Source organism: Epinephelus fuscoguttatus, linkage group LG14 (assembly GCF_011397635.1).
Source record: "Epinephelus fuscoguttatus linkage group LG14, E.fuscoguttatus.final_Chr_v1".
NCBI lineage: Eukaryota > Metazoa > Chordata > Actinopteri > Perciformes > Serranidae > Epinephelus > Epinephelus fuscoguttatus.
Genome location: NC_064765.1, coordinates 26,185,291 through 26,207,266, shown reverse-complemented (window position 1 = coordinate 26,207,266; position 21,976 = coordinate 26,185,291). Strand labels below are relative to the sequence as shown.

The window sequence follows — 21,976 nt, the reverse complement described above, 5'->3', positions numbered from 1 at the left end:
ACCAGCAGGTGGCAGTAAAGTCAAGGCTAACTCACCACTTTAAAGCCACGCTCCCTCTAAACCAAGTAAGAACTTTGCCAAAGAGATGGGAGTACTCATGAATCATGAAACTCATGAATGGTATTTTCATTGTAGTAAGTGTTGAATATACTCAAAGTCACTGGGTTACACAACACCCACACCACAGTATTTCCTTCATATTAACATTTTATTCTTTGGTATTATTTCTTTTCACACTAGTTACATATAAACATGTTTAACAACGGTCCATTTCCACAAAAAAAGAGTATTTTTGTCCAATATTTGGCACATACAACTTTGGCAACAAACTCAGCTTTAAACTTGTTGAAACAAAACTCCTCAGTTTGTCAGCATAGGTGTAGTATGAGGGTGCGTTTGTGCATCTTTGAGGGTGCAGGTGTGACGTGACATGATGTTGCAACCGGATGCGCGAGCCTGTGCAGGCTTGTATATTTGCTTTTTGCTCTATGTCACTCCTGTAATGCACATCCCTGAGCACCTAAACAGCACTGGCACACTTTGTGATAACATGGAGGCACTTTTATAGGTTTTGATCTTCACACAGTCGCTGCATTTCCTGCGAGAAAACACCAACAGAAATTTGAACTTAACAAGTCATCACTCCAGGAGTTGTGTAACACCTATACTGTACATTATTACATTCGCACACCGACAAGGTGCTGACAAAAGTGCATATTTACAGAGTGCTAAAAGGTCCGGGAAGAAGTAGAATCTTTGCAGAGCATCACAGACAAGGTTAAAAGGCGAAACACAGTGGCAGATAAAACAATGTGCAGTTTGAGGACTGCTTATTGATTTGATGAAGGACATGATGGGATACAGTACTTTCGGCCAGTGAAGTACCAGTGTGGAGACGTTTACAGCAATGATACCTGTACATACACCTTCCTCAGAAGGATGCCATAAAAAGATTTTCTGAATTTCTATGGTGGTCAACAATTATCCGAAAGCTATAACATGTAACATTTTGTATTAAAGGTCCAGTGTGTAGGATTAAGGGGATATATTTGGACAAGAGGAATACAATATAATACGTGTGTTTCCTTTACTGTATAATCACCTGAAAATAAGAACTGTTGTATTCTCATTACCTTTGAATGAGCCATTTATATCTACACAGGGAGCGGGTCCTCGCCAGGGAGTCTGCCATGTTGCACTGCTGGTGTGTTCACCACTGGATGCCACTAAATCCTACACACTGTTCCTTTAAAAGGTAGCCGTTCTATCAGTCCTTCCCCTCCTTCACAGTTGGTCACATTCTGCTAAGCAGTCTACTTTACTGTGTCTGAATTCTTTACATATACCGATGTATGTCAAATGTCAGCTGATTAAGAATATGAAAGGTGTAAGAATGCATACAACAGTGCTAACAAACCAATGAAAACGTAATACTTTGCACCATAGCCTCTACCTGCTCAGAGGACATTTTCTGAAGTGTATTACAGAGAACCAAGCAGAAGAAACTTCAATCCACAGCAGCAAATTAAAATTTCCAAAGAGTCCTTATCTGGTATTGTAATGTAAGGGAAGTTGCAAACTGTGGCTTTGGATGTCTTTCTTTGCTAAAAGAAGTGTATCCAGTTTCCAGACACGCCACAAAGGTACAGTATAGTATTCAGGGAGGCATCACAATTTACACTGTTTCCTTTGAAGAGTCCTGAAGGATCCGCTATGTTGGGATTGTCTGTCAGTACCTCTGGCTGTCACATCTCAAAGTGACGGTAGATGCTCTCCACGTAGCTCAGGACTCTTTGCCAGTCAGGACCGCCTGCTCTCAGCATCTCCTCTACTGTCTGTGGAGCCAAATTTTCAAATAAGTTTATAAGCTCAAAATCAACTCTGCATCTGTCATAGAAAAGTCAGACGAGGCTTTACTGTACTCCGAGGCTTACCAGGGTTTGTGCAATCCCGACAGTCTCTCCTGTTTTGAATGCCAGACTGAGATTCTCCCTCTACAAAGAAAGGAATCGATAAGTTGGACACCATAAATCACTTGGTCCTATCCATTACACAGGCACCAGGAACACTTCCTACCTTGTTCTCTGGAGTGAGAGTGGTGTAAGGGATGTGTGAGGGGAGGTAGGTGTGGTAGACAGCACAGAAGGCGAGACCGTCGGCCCAGCTGCTGCTGAAGTTGGTGATGTCGATATTCTGCAGAGAGAGAAGAGACAGAATGGTGACACAAGAGAAATAAGGGGTTTACTAGTCAAAGAGTCAAACTGAAACTAACTATCTGAGCAGACATTTTGCACAGAGAACATTTTTGACATATCACAGAAGGGAGTAAATATTAAAATGAATGATGGCTATTCAGCTGCTTCAGTCTCAGGGTCTTGGTATTGGGCATGCTGCTCAGTGTCACACTGTCATGGCTTATTGGGACACTTGGATAGAGCAGCGCCATCAGTCATGTCAAAGGTTTAAAAAAACTGGACTCCTGACTTCCTAGTGGGAATATCAAAAGCAATGAACCACCTCTTCAAGTGAGGAAGAAAGTCCAAAAACTTTTCCTGTGGTTCTCACAAACAGATCAGCATGGGAACATATGCTGTAATCACTATACATCACATGCCGCACATACGTATGTGTATATAATCCTCTCAATTCACTGGAAAAAATGAAGTTAGCAAAGAGAAATGGTAAAAGACAAAACTGAAATTTCACTATTTCTTTAAGTTTTGTTCAGATACAGTTTCCCACTCAATCGGCTGACTTTAGGCCCTCCCCTTTTTCACTTGGGATAATTTGCAGAGGTGGGACTGAGTCATTGTTTTGCAAGTCACAAGTCTCAAGTCCTTGCAATCAAGCCCCAATTCAAGTGCCAAGTCAGAATGGGCAAGTTCCAAGTTAAGCTCTACATTAAGACTGACAAGCTGTGCGCCAAGACCTAAGTCCTAAACTCTGAGTTCCAAGTCCTAAGCAATATGGCTGGGTGATATAACAGCTATGTACAATATATTGATATATTTTCAAGCAAGATATAGATTCAGACAACACTGTTTATATCAATATCAAGAAGGGTCAAGATGCATTACATATTGCATACCAGTTCGCATCTCTCATCTCTCATACTCTCCGCACAGCTCCGCCCAACTCCTCCAGCAACACTAAGAGAGACAAAGAGCTGCCCCTTTGTTTATTCTGGCTGTTAATTAGTCTACAGTGCAACCACAGTAGCACGCATGCTGTGCAGCGCTGCGCTGCACGTGTGGGATGCAGAGCTGCTTGATTGTGTCAGGTAAGCGTTTGTTTGCTTGTTTGTGTGTGAGGTGACTCATAGCACATCGCCGTACGTCTTGGTAGTTGTAGTCTAATGTGTGGCACTGAGACAGCGCCTGGATGCAGACGACAGATGTGTTTTAAAAAAGCAGCGACAACAGACAATTCATACACAAGATGTATATAACGCAGACAAAGTGTTTCTCGCTCCTTCTCTCCCTCGGCCTCTCTGTTGATGCTATGTGCATAAATAGGATTGATAGCCTAAATAAATAAAGAATATTAAAATCATTTTCCAGCACTACATTCATTTGAAAGGCAGTGGAAAATGAGTGTTTAACAAAGATTTTTAATCATTTCAAACTACAATGGATTTAAGCCTACATGATACTTTTATAGTCATATTATAGTTTTGTGTCCTGTACTGTAAACCTTTAAACCTCTGCAGCTCCAGTGCTATGTGCAAAAAAATTTAAGTACGTCCCGCTATTTATTTTATATCATTTTTCATTTAAATGTCTTGCAACTGAAAACATGTAGCCCATTTCACTGACAATACTGAGATAAATACCGTGTATTACCATTCAGCCTGAAAATACTGAGGTCTGAATTTTTGTCCAGATCGCCCAGCCCTACTAAGCAAGTCATAATGGGCTCTTCACCAAATGTAATAATATATTAAATTTACAGAAAACATGAACATTTTTTAAAGTTTGTTCCTATTTGTTGTAACAACTTTGTTGGAATTTGTTGCAATTTGCAATTGTAATTTTCAATCTGCGCGTTTTGCATACAGCAATTTGTTTTTCGTGACCATTGAATAGATGCTGGATGTGTGGAACTAAGTGTTCAATTGATAGGTTTGAATAGGGTTAATATTAGATGATTCAGGAAATGAAGGGAAATAAAGTGACTCATGGCACACTTCTCAAATAACATAGCTTGTAATCTTTGGGTTTGGTGGAGGGTATCAACATTTACAAGTCTAAAGGCTTAGGTCAAGTGGTCAAGTTAGGTCAAGTCACAAGTCATTGGTGTTAAAGTCCAAGTCAAGTTGCAAGTTTACTTTTGTCAAGTCGAATCTGAAGTCAACAAATTTGTGACTCGAGACCAAGTCATATGACTCAAGTCCATCCCTCTGACAGTCATAATTTGCCACAACCTCTGTAAGCCAATCACCTTGTTGCTGGGAAAGAGTCCTCACACATCTTTCACAAAACTGATCCTATTGCGTGCACACTAAATCAACTTATTATTTAATCACTCTGTAAGCCCTTCTTTTAACTAATCCATCCTGACTGAATTACACTAAGCTGTGAAATGTTTTCATCAATAAAACATTAGCTGTTGCTTGGGAAAAAAATTTTCAATTACATCTCTTACATTATGCTTTGGGGTTCAGCCCTTTAATACCAGTGTAAATGTACATAAAATATCCCCAAGTTCAGCAAAAAACATGTTAACTACAGCATGCCCAGGATCACCTTGTAGCCTTGTGTTCGGCCCTGACACCAGCGGAGCAGCGAGTTTCTCTTCGACCCTCCATGACGACGCAGCAGTAGGTTGAAACCATCCTGGGATCTGACAACAACAAGATACAAGGCCTCAGATTTTTTGGACTGAACACTGCAGGACTTGCTGTTATCAGTTAACCGTTATAAAAAAATCTTGTCACACAGTTGACTCTGTTATTGAGAGGAAAACCTAATTAACACACTGATTCAAGTAAGAGAGGTGTTTTGGCCCCAATATCGAGCGTTATGAGTTCACCAGACAAATGTACCGGGGTCAAAAGGAGTAATTAGATTTACACAGGATGTAGCAATTGGGCTGGTCCCTTGGACGCAATTGTTTGTCAGTGTGTGAGTGTGTTTTAGTGTGTGTGTGTAGACTCACTTAGTGGAAGGCAGCTCAGTGAGGGCAGAGTTGTATTTGTTCAAAGACTCCTCACGTTTTCCTGCACAGACAAGCAGCCACACTTAATTACCCAGCATCATGCTTTCATTACAAACATTCCAAGCAGCAAGGAGAGAGGTTTAGCTACACTGCCCTTAAACATGCTAACACAAACTTCCACGTTTAAAGCAGCATTCATTCATTTTTGGCCACTAGTGGGCAGCAGAACAAGCTGTTACAGTGACATTCTCTGTATAAAGTAGCAAACCAGTTAACAAAAAAATTGCAAAGTGACACATCCTGCAGACACAGAGCAACATTAGCATTTATTTTGAGTTGTGTTTCCATTATTCAGTCTCCTTAAGCTCTGTTTTGGCTTCCAGCTGCTGAGAAAAATAGGCAACTATTTAGCAGCTAAATAACTTTGTGTCTGCTGTTTGGTGCTGGGCAGGTGGGGTTCAGTAATGGTTGACCCAGGAGTGAATTTTCACCCCTGTCACATCCCACTCCAACAATAAAAACTTCCCCCATCGTCCCATCCCATTCCCTAAACAAAATAGTGTTTACTTTTATTAGAACCGCATGTTTATAAAACTGACCTACTGTTATTCTGATCCCTGTCCCGCCCACTCCAACTGACATTTTTCTTGTCCTGTTCCAGTTACAGGATGAATAGTGAAACTGACTTGATGGTTTATCTGAGCTTTTATTCTGAAAAGAAGCCTCATTATTTACATGAAAATTTCGACTAGTGCAGTTTTAAAAGTTAGCCTGTAGAGTTTACTTGTTAACAAACAAAAGTAATGTAAGGTTAGGTCTAATAAACACTTTGAAAGCATTTCCATCCTCATATATGAGCTGACTATATTACATTCTGCATCTACATTCATTTTACTTGCCAGCAATCTTCTTCTTCACTGCCTTTAGTGGCACATTGCTACTCTTCTTGGCCCATTACCGCCATCATTTATCACTCCTGTGCATCCTTGTGTATGTGTACAATGCAAACAATATGGGCACCCACTAGTATATACACTGCTTCATAGCACTGCTAGTGGTCAGAAATTCCACAGGGTACATTTTATAATAAAATCAATAACATGAAAAAACAGCTATATCACAAACACGAGCATAATGTGACACACACACCTGTGTCAGTGCTTGGTCTGCTGTCTTGCCAATCCAAACTTCTCCGGCCTCTTAGTGGCCCCAAGTTCTTTAAAACACACAAGATTCATTCAAATTCAGATCAAAATCATGAATAAACAGCAAACCACAAATCAAATGCATGCGCATGTCCTGGCTGACAACCCAACTCCAATGGAGAATCTTATTCAAGATAAAGAGGTGACGTATGTCACCTTGTTCGTAGGTCCCACAGTTGAGGCAGTGTTGGGCTGGGAGGTTCCGTTCAGCATGGTGGGGGAGCCCGAGGAAGCAGGTAATCTGGACAAGCTTCTGCAACAATACAATACATAGTTAGGAGAGCAGACCAGAGAAAACAAACCAAATGTTTTTAATGGAATTTTTATAGGATAGCTGTTGGCTCCAGCTGTTTAAGCTGTTCAAAGTGTCCTCAAGTGAGCCTGTGAAGGCCTGTGGGTTGGGTTCAACACATTCAAAAGAAACCACAGTCTCAGTCCTGACCAACTATGGTGACTTTCATCCATTTGTGGAAGACATGTTTCTGAAATATTCAACCATCCAAACATGTTAAAGTGCCAAATACACAAAATGATGCTTCCACAATGTGTTGCAGAAATACTATTTGTTTTTCTGTTAACAGTTTACCTCACCTTGACCTCTCTGTGGTTACCATCCTCCGTGTCTCGCTGGGTCGCACCTCTTCTCCACTCCTATCCTCATTGGTCACATTTCTCAGGTAGCGCTTAGTCACGCCTTTACAGTCTGTTCTTGCCTCCTCGCTGACAACATTCTTCGTCAGTTCATTCTGACTCCTGCTTTCCATTTCTTCTCGCCCCAACCTGTACACTCCCCTCTCCATGCCCCTCTGGGTCCCTTCTTTGCTTTCACAGCTGTTGGTTGGTTCTCCATTATTTTTGGGCCTCTCTGGCTCCTGACATGGAGCCTGGGTGAGAGTAGCCAGTCTCTCCCTGCTCTCCTTTAACTCTCCTCTCAGGGTTACCAGTTGCACATCAGCCTCCTTCTGTCTCTGCTGGGAAGCGGCCAGCTCCCTCTCCACATCCTTGTGCGCTGTTCGGAGCGCAGTCAGTTCTTCTTCTGCCTCGGCTCTCAGACGGTCTGCCACTGCCACCGCCACCTGTAGGTCAGCCTGGAACTGCAGCCATTCCCCACGCTCCGTCTGGATGGGAAACAATACAGGGCATTTAAGTGAGTTCATGTAAACCATCATCACTCAGTTCCAACTGAGTGATGATGGTTTACATGAACACAGAGTGATATTCATGGTTCTTAAAAGATAAGGTAGATAGTCGCACACAATTAGCCTTAACACATCATCTCATGTGGTCTTCCAGAAGCATTTGCTTTCTAAATGTTTTGTTTTCATTTCAAAGTGTGCATGGAAAAATCAGTCAAAGCCTAAAATGTTCTAAATAAATTAGAACATTTTCACCACTTCACTTTGACATTGAACAGTTCTTTCTAACGGGGAACTGCAGCTGTTAACTGTGCTTTCTCCAAAGCCACCAGACTCCATTAAAAAAAACTAATTTTACTTGCAGAACATGAGAGTTGCTGATCTACAGCTGCTTTGAACGGTAAGGTTCTTTGTGTTATTGTTTGACTTAGGCTTTCGAAAGGCTTAGTTCAGATTCACCAAAGTCTTGGGCTGTACAGGACTCACAATTATGTCAGTCCAATCAGATTTGGCTCAATACAAAAATTCAACTACTCGTTTTTATTTTTCCATATAGTTTGAGAGTTTGAACAGGGTTTAGGGAACGTTCAGGATGACAACAATGTTCACAAAATATAGTTAATGAGTCAAGTTAGACCTCTGAGCTAATGTGTGCTAACTATGCTATGCTATGTGCTATACTATGCTAACTACATATTAGAAATATGCAACAACAAAGCTTCTCTTCTTCTGGGCAGCTGCCTCAATCTCACTCAGACTCAACCCCAGTCTTAGCCTGCAGCTGCCTGCACCGAAGAGCAAAGTGAAAGCGAGGATCGCTCACTTTGCAATCTTAAACTTTCAGAAGGCAGCCCTACCAAAGTCACACAATAAAATTACTGTTTTTGTCAGTGGAGTCTGGTGGCTTTAAAGACAGCATAGATAACTTTCAGATTCAGTTCCCCATCTGAAAGGGCTGTCTGATAAACTGATATTGATTTTCTTTAGGTGGCTAAAATAAATTTTGCTGGTGTCTTCTCCACAGCAGTACACTGCTTAGTTTCTGTGTCGATATTCCTGCTTGCTTTTCCAAACTGGAGGGCGTGGCGACTGACATCATCCGTATATAATACACTGACTATGGGTAAGTACCTCATACAACTCCACTTCAAATAATCCAAACTATCCCTTAAATACAAAGCATACCCTCTAAAAACAAACATACACACAATAGACAATAACTATAATCAAATGAAGAGTTAAATATCCATTTGGCCCTCATGAGGAGACTACAGGTCAAACTGAAAGAGCGGCAAGCCTGAGCAAGCACAGACGACTGGAGCAGGCAAGTAAGCTTTAATAAGGCAGAACTGAATTGTGAGCCAAAAGGTTTGCTCATGTCATATAAAAAAAATCATCAAGAATATGTGCTCAGTTTTTTTTTTGTTTTTTTCAAGGCCCTTTAATCAAGTTTGGACACGTACAGAAAGAACAGATTTAAGCAATGTTTCAGGAGCGGGGCCAAGGTTATATTGTGAAACTGCCATGTGTGTCACCAACACCAACATTCCTAATAAGCAGCATGGACAAATGAAATCCTAACTTTGACACAGACTCTGTTTCATATCTTTGAGAATGACTGATGTAGAAAAAGTTTTCCTTCTTTGCCTCGGACGTGCAGAAACGCTGTCCCAGATATCAAAAGACGCATTCACAACCAATGAAGCCAGATGGTAAACGAGGACATTAAAAAACGTTAAGCAACCATCATCACAAAAGGAGAGAGGGAATGAGAAAAAAAGTAGAAGGAGAGAGGAAGGACGATTAAAGCGGTTGAAATCACGCACAGATTTAATACTGTTAAGTCTGTGGAGCAATGTAAGCCAGAGGGATGTGAGGGGGTGCTGAGGATATGAGGAGCTGGGAAGGTCTGTAATTAGATGAAGAATGGACAGAGATGTAGAGGAGGAGGAGGCGACATCTGAGCCAAGTTGCTCCCTCATCTGACCAATGACTCAAGACCACAGCTGGACCCGATTACACTGGATGCACACACACATATCATATTTCCCTCTTCTTTCCCACACATACACCTCCCTTATATTTTACCTCACCACCAAACCACAGTGCTAGATTTCCTCACACACATCTACACATTAAGGGTAAAATGAAACACACTCTTCCTGGCAACATGTGTTAAATGAATAAAAGGATAGTGGTCTGTGTTTGGAGACGTTCTATATTAGGTAATACTAAAAAAAACCCACCCACTTGGACTTGATCGTGTCTCCACAGAGCCTTTGTTATCTGGACGTGGACACTCCAACTGGAGCATGTCTGTTTAAGGAAACAGGAAGGGGCGCTCCTCAAGTTCACACTGAGATAAGGGTGTGGATTGTCAGTCTTAAGGCACACACACTCATACACGTACTCCCTCAAGAGATGACCTAGTGCCCCACTCCAAGACCAGATGTGTTATCCCGCACACACACACACACACACACACACACACACACACATACACACGTACACTTGTCTATCCTCTTGATGCACATCTGAGTTTCTGACAATTCCTGGAAAGGGTCCAGCACACTTGGAGATTGTGTCAGTGTGTGTTCCAACCATCTGTCCCTAGTTCACCTCCACACCCAGTCTTTCTAATACATACTTGGGGAAACATCCCAATTCTGTAATGGCTCCTCTCTCCAGCTTTCCACAGCTTTTTCGTGTGCGCTCTAAAAAAAAGTGTTTGAATACACCGTTACACCTATTAAGGGACACTTCATCCCCTCTACAGTAGTCACACACACGCACAAAATGGGCAAATTCCCCCCGACTGGCACATGAAAATAGCTTGGTAGCGCCTACAAGTTGCATATCTGAACGGCCACAGACATCAAAGAAAAGGGTCCCAAGTCGCTGCCATTTACTCTGCGCTGCAAATTCGACACAGCATGCACACAAGCCTCCCCCCTCCAAATCCTCCCAAACACATTAAATTGTCATTCTACATGTGAACAGCCTCCGTAGGCCTCCAGATACGGGGCTCTTTTTAGAGTGTGGGTCGCTGGAGCAGCCTAGCGAGGAGAATAGAGAGCAGAGGGGGAACCTGGAGATCATTCCTGGAAATCTCCGGCAGCGTTCACCTGGAACTGATTCCAAAGCAGGGCTTAGAGATCGACTATGTCTCCAGGAGGGAGGGAACACAAATCTGACCAGTCACCCACCCACACACACACATACACACACACACTAGCCAGCCATGAATGGACTGTTTTCATTTTTGTTGGTTAAGACAATTGAAGACTGGTGGTGCGCGTAAGCACAGACAGATGGTACATCGGATAATACCCTTAGTAGTTCGCTGCACATTGGGTAATCATGTGTTTTCAGAATTCAGTTTAACTACAGTACATCGGAAATAGATTATGACTGCGGACAGACTGAGGAAGATGGAGCATTTGGGAACACAGGGATGAAGACAGATGAAGAGTTCAGGAGGAGGAGCGGCTTAGCTGACAGGATGTGACTGGAAGAATAATGACAACTTAAAAGTAAAAAGGTCAAAAACTAAGAGGTCAGAGCTAAAGAAAAAAGGCTTAAGCAACTTGGGGTCAGATGAAAAGATGGATGGATGTTACAGAACGGACTAGGAGGCGAGGAGGGAGATAGAGGAGGGGGGGGGGAGAAGATAGTGGGAGGAAGGAAGGGATGAGATAGAAAGGAGCACTGCAGCAAAAGTTGGAGGGTAATTGTTTTGAGTTCTTGTGCTCAGGGAGGAGCGGTCAGCCCTCTGATGGAGGAAGAATGAAGAAAAGGCAGAGAGGCACAGCCAGGGAAGGAGGAGGAGGGAGCCTCCATACAAAGCTAAAAAACCAATTGAACCAGCCAAGAATTTCAATGCATCTGTACGTGTTTGTGAGTCTTATGTCTCACGTGGAGCACACACACAAAAACACATGGCCAGTCAGTCAGAGCAAGCCCCCCACCACCACCACCACACCGCCACACAGCACAAAACAAAACAAGTTTTGTCTCCTGAACAGCCGAATGTGAACCCCCTCCTCCGCACTGCACTCCCCTTCTCTGGCGCGCCACAAAAAGGCTCCCAGGACTGCAGAGCAGACTGAGAGGGTTCATAAAGTCGAGCTTTGCAGGCTTATATTGCCCTACCGAGGGCCCATGTAAACACAGCATTGGATTGCCCCGATTTCTAATGCACGGCTACCTCTCAGTGGTACACCACAGTCTCTCTGAGGTTTAGCTGGCCTATGTCAGGCTTATATTTCCAGGTCCCTCACAGGGATGTGGGAAAGTAGAGAAAAGAGGAAGAAAAGACAGGAGGGAGCCGAGACTGCATATCAAGTATGGAGAGCAATGACACCAAGGAGGTGTGGAGTAGAAGAGTACTTGATTGTCACGTGTGTCAGTTTAAAACTTGGTTGCAATACAATAGTTAAAATGATTCTAATACATGGCAAAATAAAACAAAAGTAGAAGTGGGGACAGTCACAGTGGGAAGAAAAGAGATGGGCTTGAGGGAGAAATACTACAGGTCATACTCCAGCTGTTGTAATCTGTGACAGATCTAGAGGAAGCTGGGAGCCCCTGGCTACAATCCTCATAAGGGAGGGTCAGGAATTGGAACGAGCGACAGACAGGAAATTACCGCAGCATATCACCATCCTCGAAACAGCATGGAACGCCCAAGCAATAGACTGAAGAATTTATATATCTTATTGTGCACGGTTTATCTTTAACTCTGGGTTTGGAACCTATTACTGGGTCAAAATAACTGGTGGTTCCCTTCTGGACAGGCATTTTTTGAGAAATGAAAAGAGAAATAAATGTGTGTGATCAAAAACGCTTCCATGTCAAAACCTAGAACGTGGCTAGACTGTGTATGAAACACCAGAGGGCTTTTAATTTGAAACAGGAAGTGGTGGCATTCACTCAGTCACAGACTTTGCCCTACTGTTGTGGTCCAGCCCAAAAATGAATGTAAAAACATCTTGAAATGCCTAATAATACACTGAGACACACTAACACAGCAGAGGGAACCTACTTCCCCTGGAGCTGTACCCACTGATCATGTAACACCACCCTCCCCTCTACAGCTCCGCTCGGTAATGTGCGTCTCTGCTTGACTGGTGGAGGCTGCGCAGCATTGGCCACTATCGGAAGCAAGTTCAGCCGATATGGAGAGCTTGTAAAAGATCTGATGGGTGGCGATTAATCGCCCAAACTGATTAATCGGTCGCTCTAGTTACAAGTTGTTACTGACACTTTCCGATGTTTCCTATTCACTTTCTCCTCATAAGGGTAGCGACATCCGTTCCAGCATAGGAACATGTAATACACAATGACGTTACTCATAGGCCCAGTTCCATGCACCGTTCTACAACATTCTAAAAACCTGTCTGTTCACACCAATGCAACTAGATGAAATGGTGTATCATCTCTATGCAACAACTCTCAGGATTTCCTGCTTTTCAGGATTATTTTGTGTATATAATTTGTAGCAAGCCAACCCAACATCTGACACCGGCACACTGTGAGGAGGGAAACAGAGAGCCAGGGATGGAGCACCTGCCGCAGCAAGCGAACATGGCATCTTCGGTCATTTTGACTTGACCTGTGTACTTCAGTACAAGCCAATTGGCTACTGAAACAGGTGACGTGCTTTACGTTCTAAAACCGCTCAGACTGGCCAGTTCACATCGCTGCAATGTTCTAAAATGGTTTTGTCTCGTCGTGAATCTTTGGTCTGAACTGGGCTATAAATTTTGTATCAGACAGACAAAGCTGTTCCTCAAGCAAACTGATGCGATGATGCTTTTTTCCTTTGTTCAAAACTGCCCTTTCTGCCCTAGCTAGCTAGCGAGCTTTCTAATTCCAATGTGACAGTGGTTACAAAAAATGAGCCAAACAAAGATGTCACTCATCTGATGATAGCAATGTGTTTTCCTACACTGTGACAAGAGTGTGATGATGACACATTAAGGTGTTGCTGTATTACTCATGTAGCGGCTGGCTAGATCGCTATCCAGCTTGCTAATTCCACCATGCCATGCTGGTTACAGAAAAATACGGAAGTCAGTAATACAGGACTGTCAGCGCCCACAGCCGTCAGCAAGAGCAAAAGCCAATGGGGAAACACCAACACTTGTGTCATCGCTCACTCCGACCAAAGCTTTAACTTCATCACTCACTCAGGACTGGCTTCACATGCTGCAGTCCAGCCAAAAAATGCAACAATGAAGGCAACAAGTGACCTGCTTACATTCAAGATTTATGTCTTCCTTTCAAAAAAAGGAGCCACAACAGTATGCAGCTATCTCTGATCAGCACCACAAGTATGAGCTACAACAACCTTTGACAGAAGACGATCTCAACGATCTCCCTCTTTTGGGCCTCTCAAGAGAAGCAGAGTACAGGAAGACCTCCATTAGCAAAGCTGCAGCTCCCAGCGGGGCCCGGTCTGAAGCTTATTGTGATAGAGGGGGATGGAGGATGACACGGTGTGTTTTTGTGTTATCTCCTGGATGAAATGTCACAAGCACTACAGTGACTTATGTATAACTGGAGTGTGTGACTTCCTGTTTTCACTGCTATACTTATCCACTGTAGTCTTTTAAGTGTAATGGCAAAAAAAGTGTTTCCCTCAAGACAGGGAAAGCTACATTTTAGTGGGAAATGCAAGACAAACTTTGAAATAAAAACTCAAGAGCTACAGCCATTAGAAGACAGGTATTTTCTCTGTCAGTGTTGTCCCTAATTGACTGTTACCATTCTCTAAAATCATAGTAATCGTGAAACAATGGGTCCCTCTCTTCAGACAGAAATAGACAAAAGCAGGCTTCTTATTTCCAGCTGGCAGACATTGATTTTTCTGGCTGAAATGGTAACTGTCACCATTTTATCAGCTATAGAGCTAATTGAGCTAGCATCAGCTCCATGAGCTGGGTGAAAACATTGTCTCTCGCTAACTTTTTAAGTCTCCAGCTTTTAAAATCAAAGCTCTGTTAAAGGGGTCCCAAAGAAGCATGTAATGGCTACATGCAAACATGATATCATGCCAAAAGACAAGCAATAACATTATGGGGATAGCTATATTAGTTGCGATAAGTAAACAGATATTAAAGTGTGCTCAGTTCTGCCTTTCTGCTGCTTTCGGTATACTGCTAAAATTCAAGTAGGACTCACCACATATCACAGTCAATGTGTAATCCAGCTTTTTATAATGTAACCTGCAAGCCCACAGAGTGAGGGTTCAACAAAAAATCCTACTGTTAACTTATAAAGCTCTAAATGGTCAAGCTCCGTCATATCTTAAGAGAGCTCATAGTGCCATATAATCCCACCAGAACTCTGCGCTCTGAGAACGCAGGGTTACTCGTGGTCCCTAAAGTCTCCAAGAGAAGATCAGGAGCCAGAGCCTTCAGCTATCAGGCTCCTCTCCTGTGGAATCATCTTCCTGTTGCGGTCCGGCAGGCAGACACTCTCTCCACATTTAAGACTAGACTTAAGACTTTCCTCTTTGATAAAGCTTATAGTTAGTCTGCCAGAGGACCCCCCTATAATACACCGGGCACCTTCTCTCCTTGTCTCTCTCTCTCTCTCTCTCTCTCTCTCTCTCTCTCTCTCTCTCTCTCTCTCTCTCTCTCTCTCTCGTATCCTATTATTGCATCTTGCTAACTCGGCTATTCTGGATGTCACTAACTCGGCTTCTTCTCCGGAGCCTTTGTGCTCCACTGTCTCTCAGGTTAACTCATATCGCAGCGGTGCCTGGATAGCGTGACGTGTGTGGTTGTGCTGCTGCTGTGGTCCTGCCAGATGCCTCCTGCTGCTGTTACCATTAGTCATACTTCTACTGTTATTATACACATATGATTATTGTCACATATGTATACTGCCAGATATTAATACATACTTTCAACATATTGTACCACAGTAGCCAGAACTATAATTATAATATTATTACTTTTATTAATGTTGTTGTAAGCTGCTGTCATTACCGTCTGTCCTGCATCTCTCTCTCTCTCTCTCTTTCTGTCTCATTTTGTCATACGGATTACTGTTAATTTATTATGCTGATCTGTTCTGTACGACATCTATTGCACGTCTGTCCGTCCTGGAAGAGGGATCCCTCCTCAGTTGCTCTTCCTGAGGTTTCTACTGTTTTTTTCCCCCGTTAAAGGGTTTTTTTGGGGGGAGTTTTTCCTTATCCGCTGTGAGGGTCCAAAGGACAGAGGGATGTTGTATGCTGTAAAGCCCTGTGAGGCAAATTGTGATTTGTGATATTGGGCTTTATAAATAAAATTGATTGATTGATTGATTGATTGATTGATTGATTGATTGAACACAAGCCGTATTTTTTGCACTCTCAAATGTATTGTTTTCAATGTGGACGCACAGCAGGCATCCTCAAAAGTCAGAGCGAAGCACGCCTTCCTGACTGTCTACTTTTCAGGTCACGACTGCTGCGCCCTGAGATAAACTGAGTTCAACTTTTGGAACACAGCAGCACACACCTCATGTCATGTGATGAGGAACAACCAATCACAGCTGACAGATATCTTTCTCTTCTTCTGTGAATATCAGTCCATGGTAAATATGGAAAAGTTGATCATTTTAGTGCAGGGCTGCCAGAGCTTTACATCTGTCTCACAGACCATAGGTCTACACACTTATAAACAGCGCCTGGGAGAAGATCAGCTCTGCACTCAGGATTTCAGGTAAATAGGTTATGATAAGGTTCTTGTTAAGGTTGCTTAGCAACCTTAGACGCAACCTGCCACTGTGCTCAAGAAAGCTGGCAAAAAAAGACACTAGAGTAGCACGCCTACTACCAGGTCCATCATCAAAATCATCAAAAATGGCACTAAAACATACTGAAACTACTTTACCCTACATTTTGTTAAGAAACAAATATTTTTATTGCATCATAGATAGGACACGTATGTTTTTAGTGATCATCTATTTAGCCTAGGTAACAATACACAATCTTAAATATCTTTCTTACATCTTTCAATATGAAATATGCAGATGACTGATTGAGATCTTCTGGTTTGTTAAGGTTGGTATAAATGCAGCCTGTTTTTGCAGAGTCTCTTCTATTGTTGGTTGCCCAGCATTTTCTTTGGGCACTGTTGGACACAGTATTCACTTTTGGAAATTCACAACAATCAACTTATCATGTTTTTTTTTTACTAGGATCTGCAATTGTATATTGTCCTACCCCCCTATTACACACAGCCAAGAATTGGAGAAAAGGAAACTGGCCAGAATATATTCTAAAAGCAAACAACCTTTCTAGCTCATCTCACCTGCAAAGTACTCTTCAAACTCTTCACTTCTGTCAGTAGATGCTTCAGTATCTCTGAGGGAAGGATACAGAAATGTCAGAAGACATCACATGCATATCAAATACAAAAAAAATGTCAAGGAAATGGATTTGCCCTTCTCAGGAAAGGGAAATGTTAGGCCCACAATGAAATGACAAGTTTTAGTACTCAAACAAAAATGCTGTGGACCTGAATATTATTTATAGGCAGTAGTATATAATGTATTATATATTACCCGCTGTGTTTGTGGCTCCATCCTTACTGGCAGTAATACCCAGTGTTGTCCTACACTCCTCCAGCAGCTTCTCCAGCTCCTCACCCTGGCTATCCCCAGCTTCGTGAGCAGGTAACAAAGACTGACTCAGACCACTGTCCCTTTCCCTCCATTTTGGCCCGAAAGAACTGCTCACCACAGGTGAGGCACTACTCAGAGAAGAGGGGCTCTTCGTAGGACTGATGGCCACAGTCCTCCCTGGGGAGACCAGTGGTCGAGGGGTGGAGGTGGGAGGACCTCCATTTCTCCCCAGAGTAGCTTGTCCTTTACCCACAGTACTTCCTGGCTTGCTGTGAAGCGGGCTAACTACAGGGCCAATGGTGGAGTTATTTGAGCTGACTGGTGGATGAGGCCTCCAGTCCGGAGGGGGACCAGAAGTGGTAGAGGTGGTGCTGGACTGTGCTTTCTTCCCACTGGGTGTGAGCGTTGGGACTGGAGGTGGAGGTGAAACTGGGGCTGCAGAGGAAGGTTGAGGTGAGGTAGGGGGAAGGAGCTGGGGGACACTGGGTATGAAAGCAGGCCCATCACCCTGTGGAGAAGCAGGAGGAGTGTGGAAACTATCCCTATGGACCCCTAGAGGGAAAAACAATTAAGAAATACATGTTAAAAAACTAAAGATATATTTTAAAATGCACAAGATATAATCTGCTTTGAACAACAATTTGTACTGTGTAGGCTGGAGATTTTAAAGTGTGGGTGAAGTAAAATTAGAGATTTGCCTCTACACTCATAACACATGGTGGTACAGTGGTTTTGTCACCTCACAGTAAGAGGGTTCCTGGTTTGAACCCAGGGTGAGGGGTTCAAATCTCAGGGTGAGGGAGCCCTTCTGTTTTCTCTAGATACTCTGGCTTCCTCCCACAGTCCAAAGACATGTAAGTTAAATGGTGACACCAAATTGCCCGTAGGTGTGAATGTGAGCTTGAATGGTTGTCTGGCTCCATGTGTCAGCCCTATGATAGTCTGGTGACCTGTTCAGGGTGTTCCCCGCCTCTCGCCCAAAGTCAGCTGGGAAAGGCTCCTAGAGGATCCCACAGCAGGATAAGTGGTTAACGAAAATGCATGAATGAACTCATAATACATGTCTGAAAATCCATTCACATATTACTTGTGACTGCATATCCTATACAAGGCTGCAAGGGGGCTGAAGCCTATCCTAGCTAACACTGGGTGAGAAATGGGGTACACCCTGGACAGGTCGCCAGACTATCTCAGGGCTGACACATGGAGCCAAACAACCATTCACACTCACATTCACACCTACAGCCAATTTAGAGTCACCAGTTAACCTAACGTGGATGTCTTTGGACTGTGGGAGAAGACACTCCTTAAAACAGCCTATAATTTGCTAGCTAGCTATTAGCTATCATTAATACCCGCTGGGTGTGTGTAATACCTGTAATTATATGACCTGTTATGAGAACCAACCCACAAAAATACAAGTTAATCAACCACCTGAACCTGACCCAACCCACCAACCGCCTACTTAATGCATTATGGCTATTATAATGCATAAAGTTAGCAGTTTGCAGGTTGGGTCAGGTCGGGTCACAACTATCAGGACTGAGCACTGGAGCGCTGCTCTATGTGTGTGTTGTGTTTGAGAGAGAGCAAAAAAGAAACTGACAGAGAAAGGGAAAGGGAAAGTGGAAGGTGGACTATTATACGCAATAGCGGACACACCCCCAGGGTTTCAGAGTGATGAATACTGCTCATTTTTTCTAGATTTTGAAACCTAATTTTATGTACTGTAATAACACATTTTCTGTGGTAACAAACTCAGAAAACGTCTATTTTTGGCTTCCAAACCAGTTGTGATGTCACAAAATCCTGTCATAAACTGAGATTTACGGTGACTACAGAGAAACTTTCCTCTTTCAGCAGATGAATGTGAAAGCAGCGTCTTGGTGTCAAACTCTGCCCGTGTATCATTCTACGCAGTGAAGGTGAATCGTCCAAGTGAGGCAACAGTTTTACAAAACTTATTCTGAGTGGGCGTTACAGTTATGAATAACTGTGAGAGACACAACAAAACATACTGAAAGAAATGTCAGAGATACTGAATCAGAATGGAGGGAGACAAACAGTTAAGCAGTCACTTGTCTGGCATGTTGACACTGAAAACACCATTCAGGGAGATGACCAGACCAGCAAACATCCAGGCCATGTCCCTGAAGATGAACGCTTTAATACAGACATTCCTTCTTGGCTGCTCATCCACAATGCTGCGCGACACTTATTCTCCAAATTCAGGAACCCACACATACACAGAGGACAAATGTTTTCCATACAAGGACCAAATTGTAGCAGTCAGGCACAAATAAATTTCCAAACTTGACACAATAGCACTAACACAAGTGATTTTAACTTTTTGGCTCGGCGCTCCTTGCCCAAAAACAGCCCGCCACCAATAATAACTGGAGGAGCTATGGGAACCACTGGGCATGGTGTCTCCTTCTTTTCTTTGCTCCTTTGCCTTGTTTGGACAAAAGCCTCACTGCTAGCAGAAGTGAATGGTTTTTTTTATATATATATATATAATGATGTAAGAGCAGCAGTTGAACATTTGCAAAGTTACGCACCACCTGCTGTAAGGCCAAATCACTGGAAAAGAATGACAGGATTGTCTAATAACTTTCTCATGCCACCCCTGCTTTTTATTCCTTCATTCCAAACCTTAATATGCTCGTCCAACCATGCGCACGGGGTGGCAGATTGACTGAATGAGAGTGTGTGTGTGTGTGTGTGTGTGTGTGTGTATGTGCGCGCGCGTCCATTGAGGTCTGTGTGTGTGTGTGTGTGTGTGTGTCAGATAGCATTAGGCTTCCTATGATTAATCCGCTGCCCTTGTGCTGAGCCGGGGAATTCTGCCGATTCATCACAGCTGGCCCGGCGGGGCCAGAACGAATCACATAGGGACGCGAGGAGAATGACCACTCACTGAGCAACACACAGGAGGGCTGCCAAGATTCCTGCTGCCGCTCAGCACACACACACACACACACACACACACAGCCTTTCCGCTTGCTTCTCCTTTTGTTGCCTTCAATTTCCTGATTACCCCTTATCCACCCCTCTTTTATACAGTCTCCTCGCTCTTCCTGTATTCCTCTTCTTTTACCTCTGTACCATCCTCCTCTACTACATCTATCAGAGCCTTGAGGTGTGCTGGCTTTATTCTCACAACACCAGGCCAACACACACACACACACTGCCAGGCATGTGTGTGTGTGTGTGTACTGCCAAACATTTGAAATCCATTTCAGCATGCAGAGACAGACAAAAGAGGGAATCAAGGGAAGTAATTTAACCAAAAAAAAAAAAGGATTGCAGGCTCATTAGCGTGTATCTGTGTGTTGACCTACCTGTGGGTCCATGGCCGTCCTTGCTGGAAAAGTTGCCCATACTGCAGTAATGGGGTTTGGGCCACTGATGGGGCCCTGCAGGTGCCTGCTGCTCTTTCACTCAGCCCAGACCAAAGTGGCACTGTGGAGGTGACCTACACACACACACACACACACACACACACACACACAGGACATCCAAAAAGAAGATGGATGAAGTCATGCACTTACGCTCTGTTATCCAGCTGAGATAGCTGAGAAATAATTCAGAGACAGCAGCTCTGGACAGAACCAACCTTCACTCTTTTTAACTTTATGATAGACTGATGGAGGTTACAGAGGAGCATGCGACAAACAAAGCTGTTGACATGTCAGGCTTACACACACAAACTCTACACCAGAAATGCACCAAAACACAACCCACACCATTGAAACAACATAAGAACTCCAAGTTAATACAGCGAGTGTCATTAATGAGAAAACGTAGCTTCATTCTTGTTCAAACGCCATTAAGTCTCACGCGCTCTCTTTCACACAGCCCTGCATCCAAGTGTATAAAAACGTGTTTAGAAAAGTAACTTAACGTATCGGCCACTAAGTTTAAACCCCAAACTTTAACATTAAGTGCAATAACAAGTGGATACAAACCCTTAAAAGCGGACAAATAACTCCCCAGGTCCTTTGTTCGGAGTTTTGGTCAACTCTTCTTCTCCACGCTTTGCTTGTCTCAGCGCTGCTCAGCGGAGCGCACTGCCCTGCTGTGTCCTCACGGAGGAGAGGGGATGGCACACAGACAACTGCAGCTGCATTCCCTCACAGCAAAGTTTAATCCCAGCAACATGTTGCTGCTGGAGACAACTAGATAAAACGACAAAATCTGATTTGAAACCGTGCATAGGCTCATAGAGCTATTAAAAAAGCCTTTGAACATCAATATCCGATAGACAGAAGATGTGTCCACTGGGGGGCACCGTTAGGCCGCGTTAGGAGGGACCTGTTGCCGCAGGGATGTGTGCTGGCCCTTCCTCTCTTTCACCTCTTGACTTTATTATGAAGCTGATTCACAGGCTGATGACCCACTGACCTACTGTGCCAGGCAGCCCCCGGCTAGAAAACTCTATTGGATATTTTTCTTACAGCAGCTTTTACTTTAACTGGATAACATTATTTGGCTCCTACATCAAACAGATGATGTGAATTTGAAGATGCTGACTGTTACATATGAGCTGTGAGGGCTTGAAACTGAGGTATTGCAAGGCAGTAAATCAAATGTGGCCTCCAAGTTGTCAAATATGCCCAAAAAGGCCACTTTATTAGGTAGGCTACACCTGTTTAACTGCACCTTGATGCAAATAGCTTGTCAGCCAATCATGTTGCGGCAACCCAATGCATTTCGGCATGTAGACTTGTTGCTGAAGTTCAAACTGAGCATCAGAATGAGGAAGAAATGTGATTTAAGTGACTTTGAACGTGACATGGTTGTTGGTGCCAGTGTTTCCGAAGCTGCTGATCTACTGGGATTTTCACGCACAGC

At 43.3% G+C, this 21,976-nt stretch overlaps 1 protein-coding gene across 3 annotated transcripts; it reads right to left on the bottom strand.

Annotated features, from left to right (window-relative positions):
• Positions 1–199: 199 nt before the first annotated feature.
• Positions 200–21,551, bottom strand: si:ch211-195o20.7 (cytospin-A). Of its 3 annotated transcripts, none has more exons than XM_049595253.1 (12): positions 21,091–21,471; positions 20,464–20,597; positions 17,060–17,671; positions 16,807–16,859; positions 6,954–7,480; positions 6,519–6,612; positions 6,307–6,373; positions 5,158–5,218; positions 4,746–4,842; positions 2,077–2,193; positions 1,935–1,994; positions 200–1,835 (listed from the first exon to the last, which is right to left on the bottom strand). In XM_049595253.1, exons 2-12 carry the CDS (start codon positions 20,501–20,503, stop codon positions 1,746–1,748), a joined length of 1,818 nt encoding a protein of 605 aa, XP_049451210.1. In that variant the 5' UTR covers positions 20,504–20,597; positions 21,091–21,471; the 3' UTR covers positions 200–1,745. The 3 variants fall into 3 exon arrangements, with proteins under 3 accessions (XP_049451210.1, XP_049451209.1, XP_049451211.1); XM_049595252.1 differs by having other exon boundaries at positions 6,519–6,615; positions 21,091–21,452; XM_049595254.1 differs by lacking the exon at positions 5,158–5,218 and having other exon boundaries at positions 6,519–6,615; positions 21,091–21,551.
• Positions 21,552–21,976: the final 425 nt, after the last annotated feature.

Bases quoted from the DNA above. Each gene is read 5' to 3' on its own strand.
- si:ch211-195o20.7 (XM_049595252.1), bottom strand. From the start codon at position 20,503: ATGGGCAACTTTTCCAGCAAGGACGGCCATGGACCCACAG. The intron at 4,843-5,157 runs GTGAGTCTACAC...TGTTGTTGTCAG, and splicing joins ACTGAGCTGCCTTCCACTAA to ATCCCAGGATGGTTTCAACC. The intron at 2,194-4,745 runs GTGATCCTGGGC...CTCTCTCTGCAG, and splicing joins GCCGAACACAAGGCTACAAG to AATATCGACATCACCAACTT.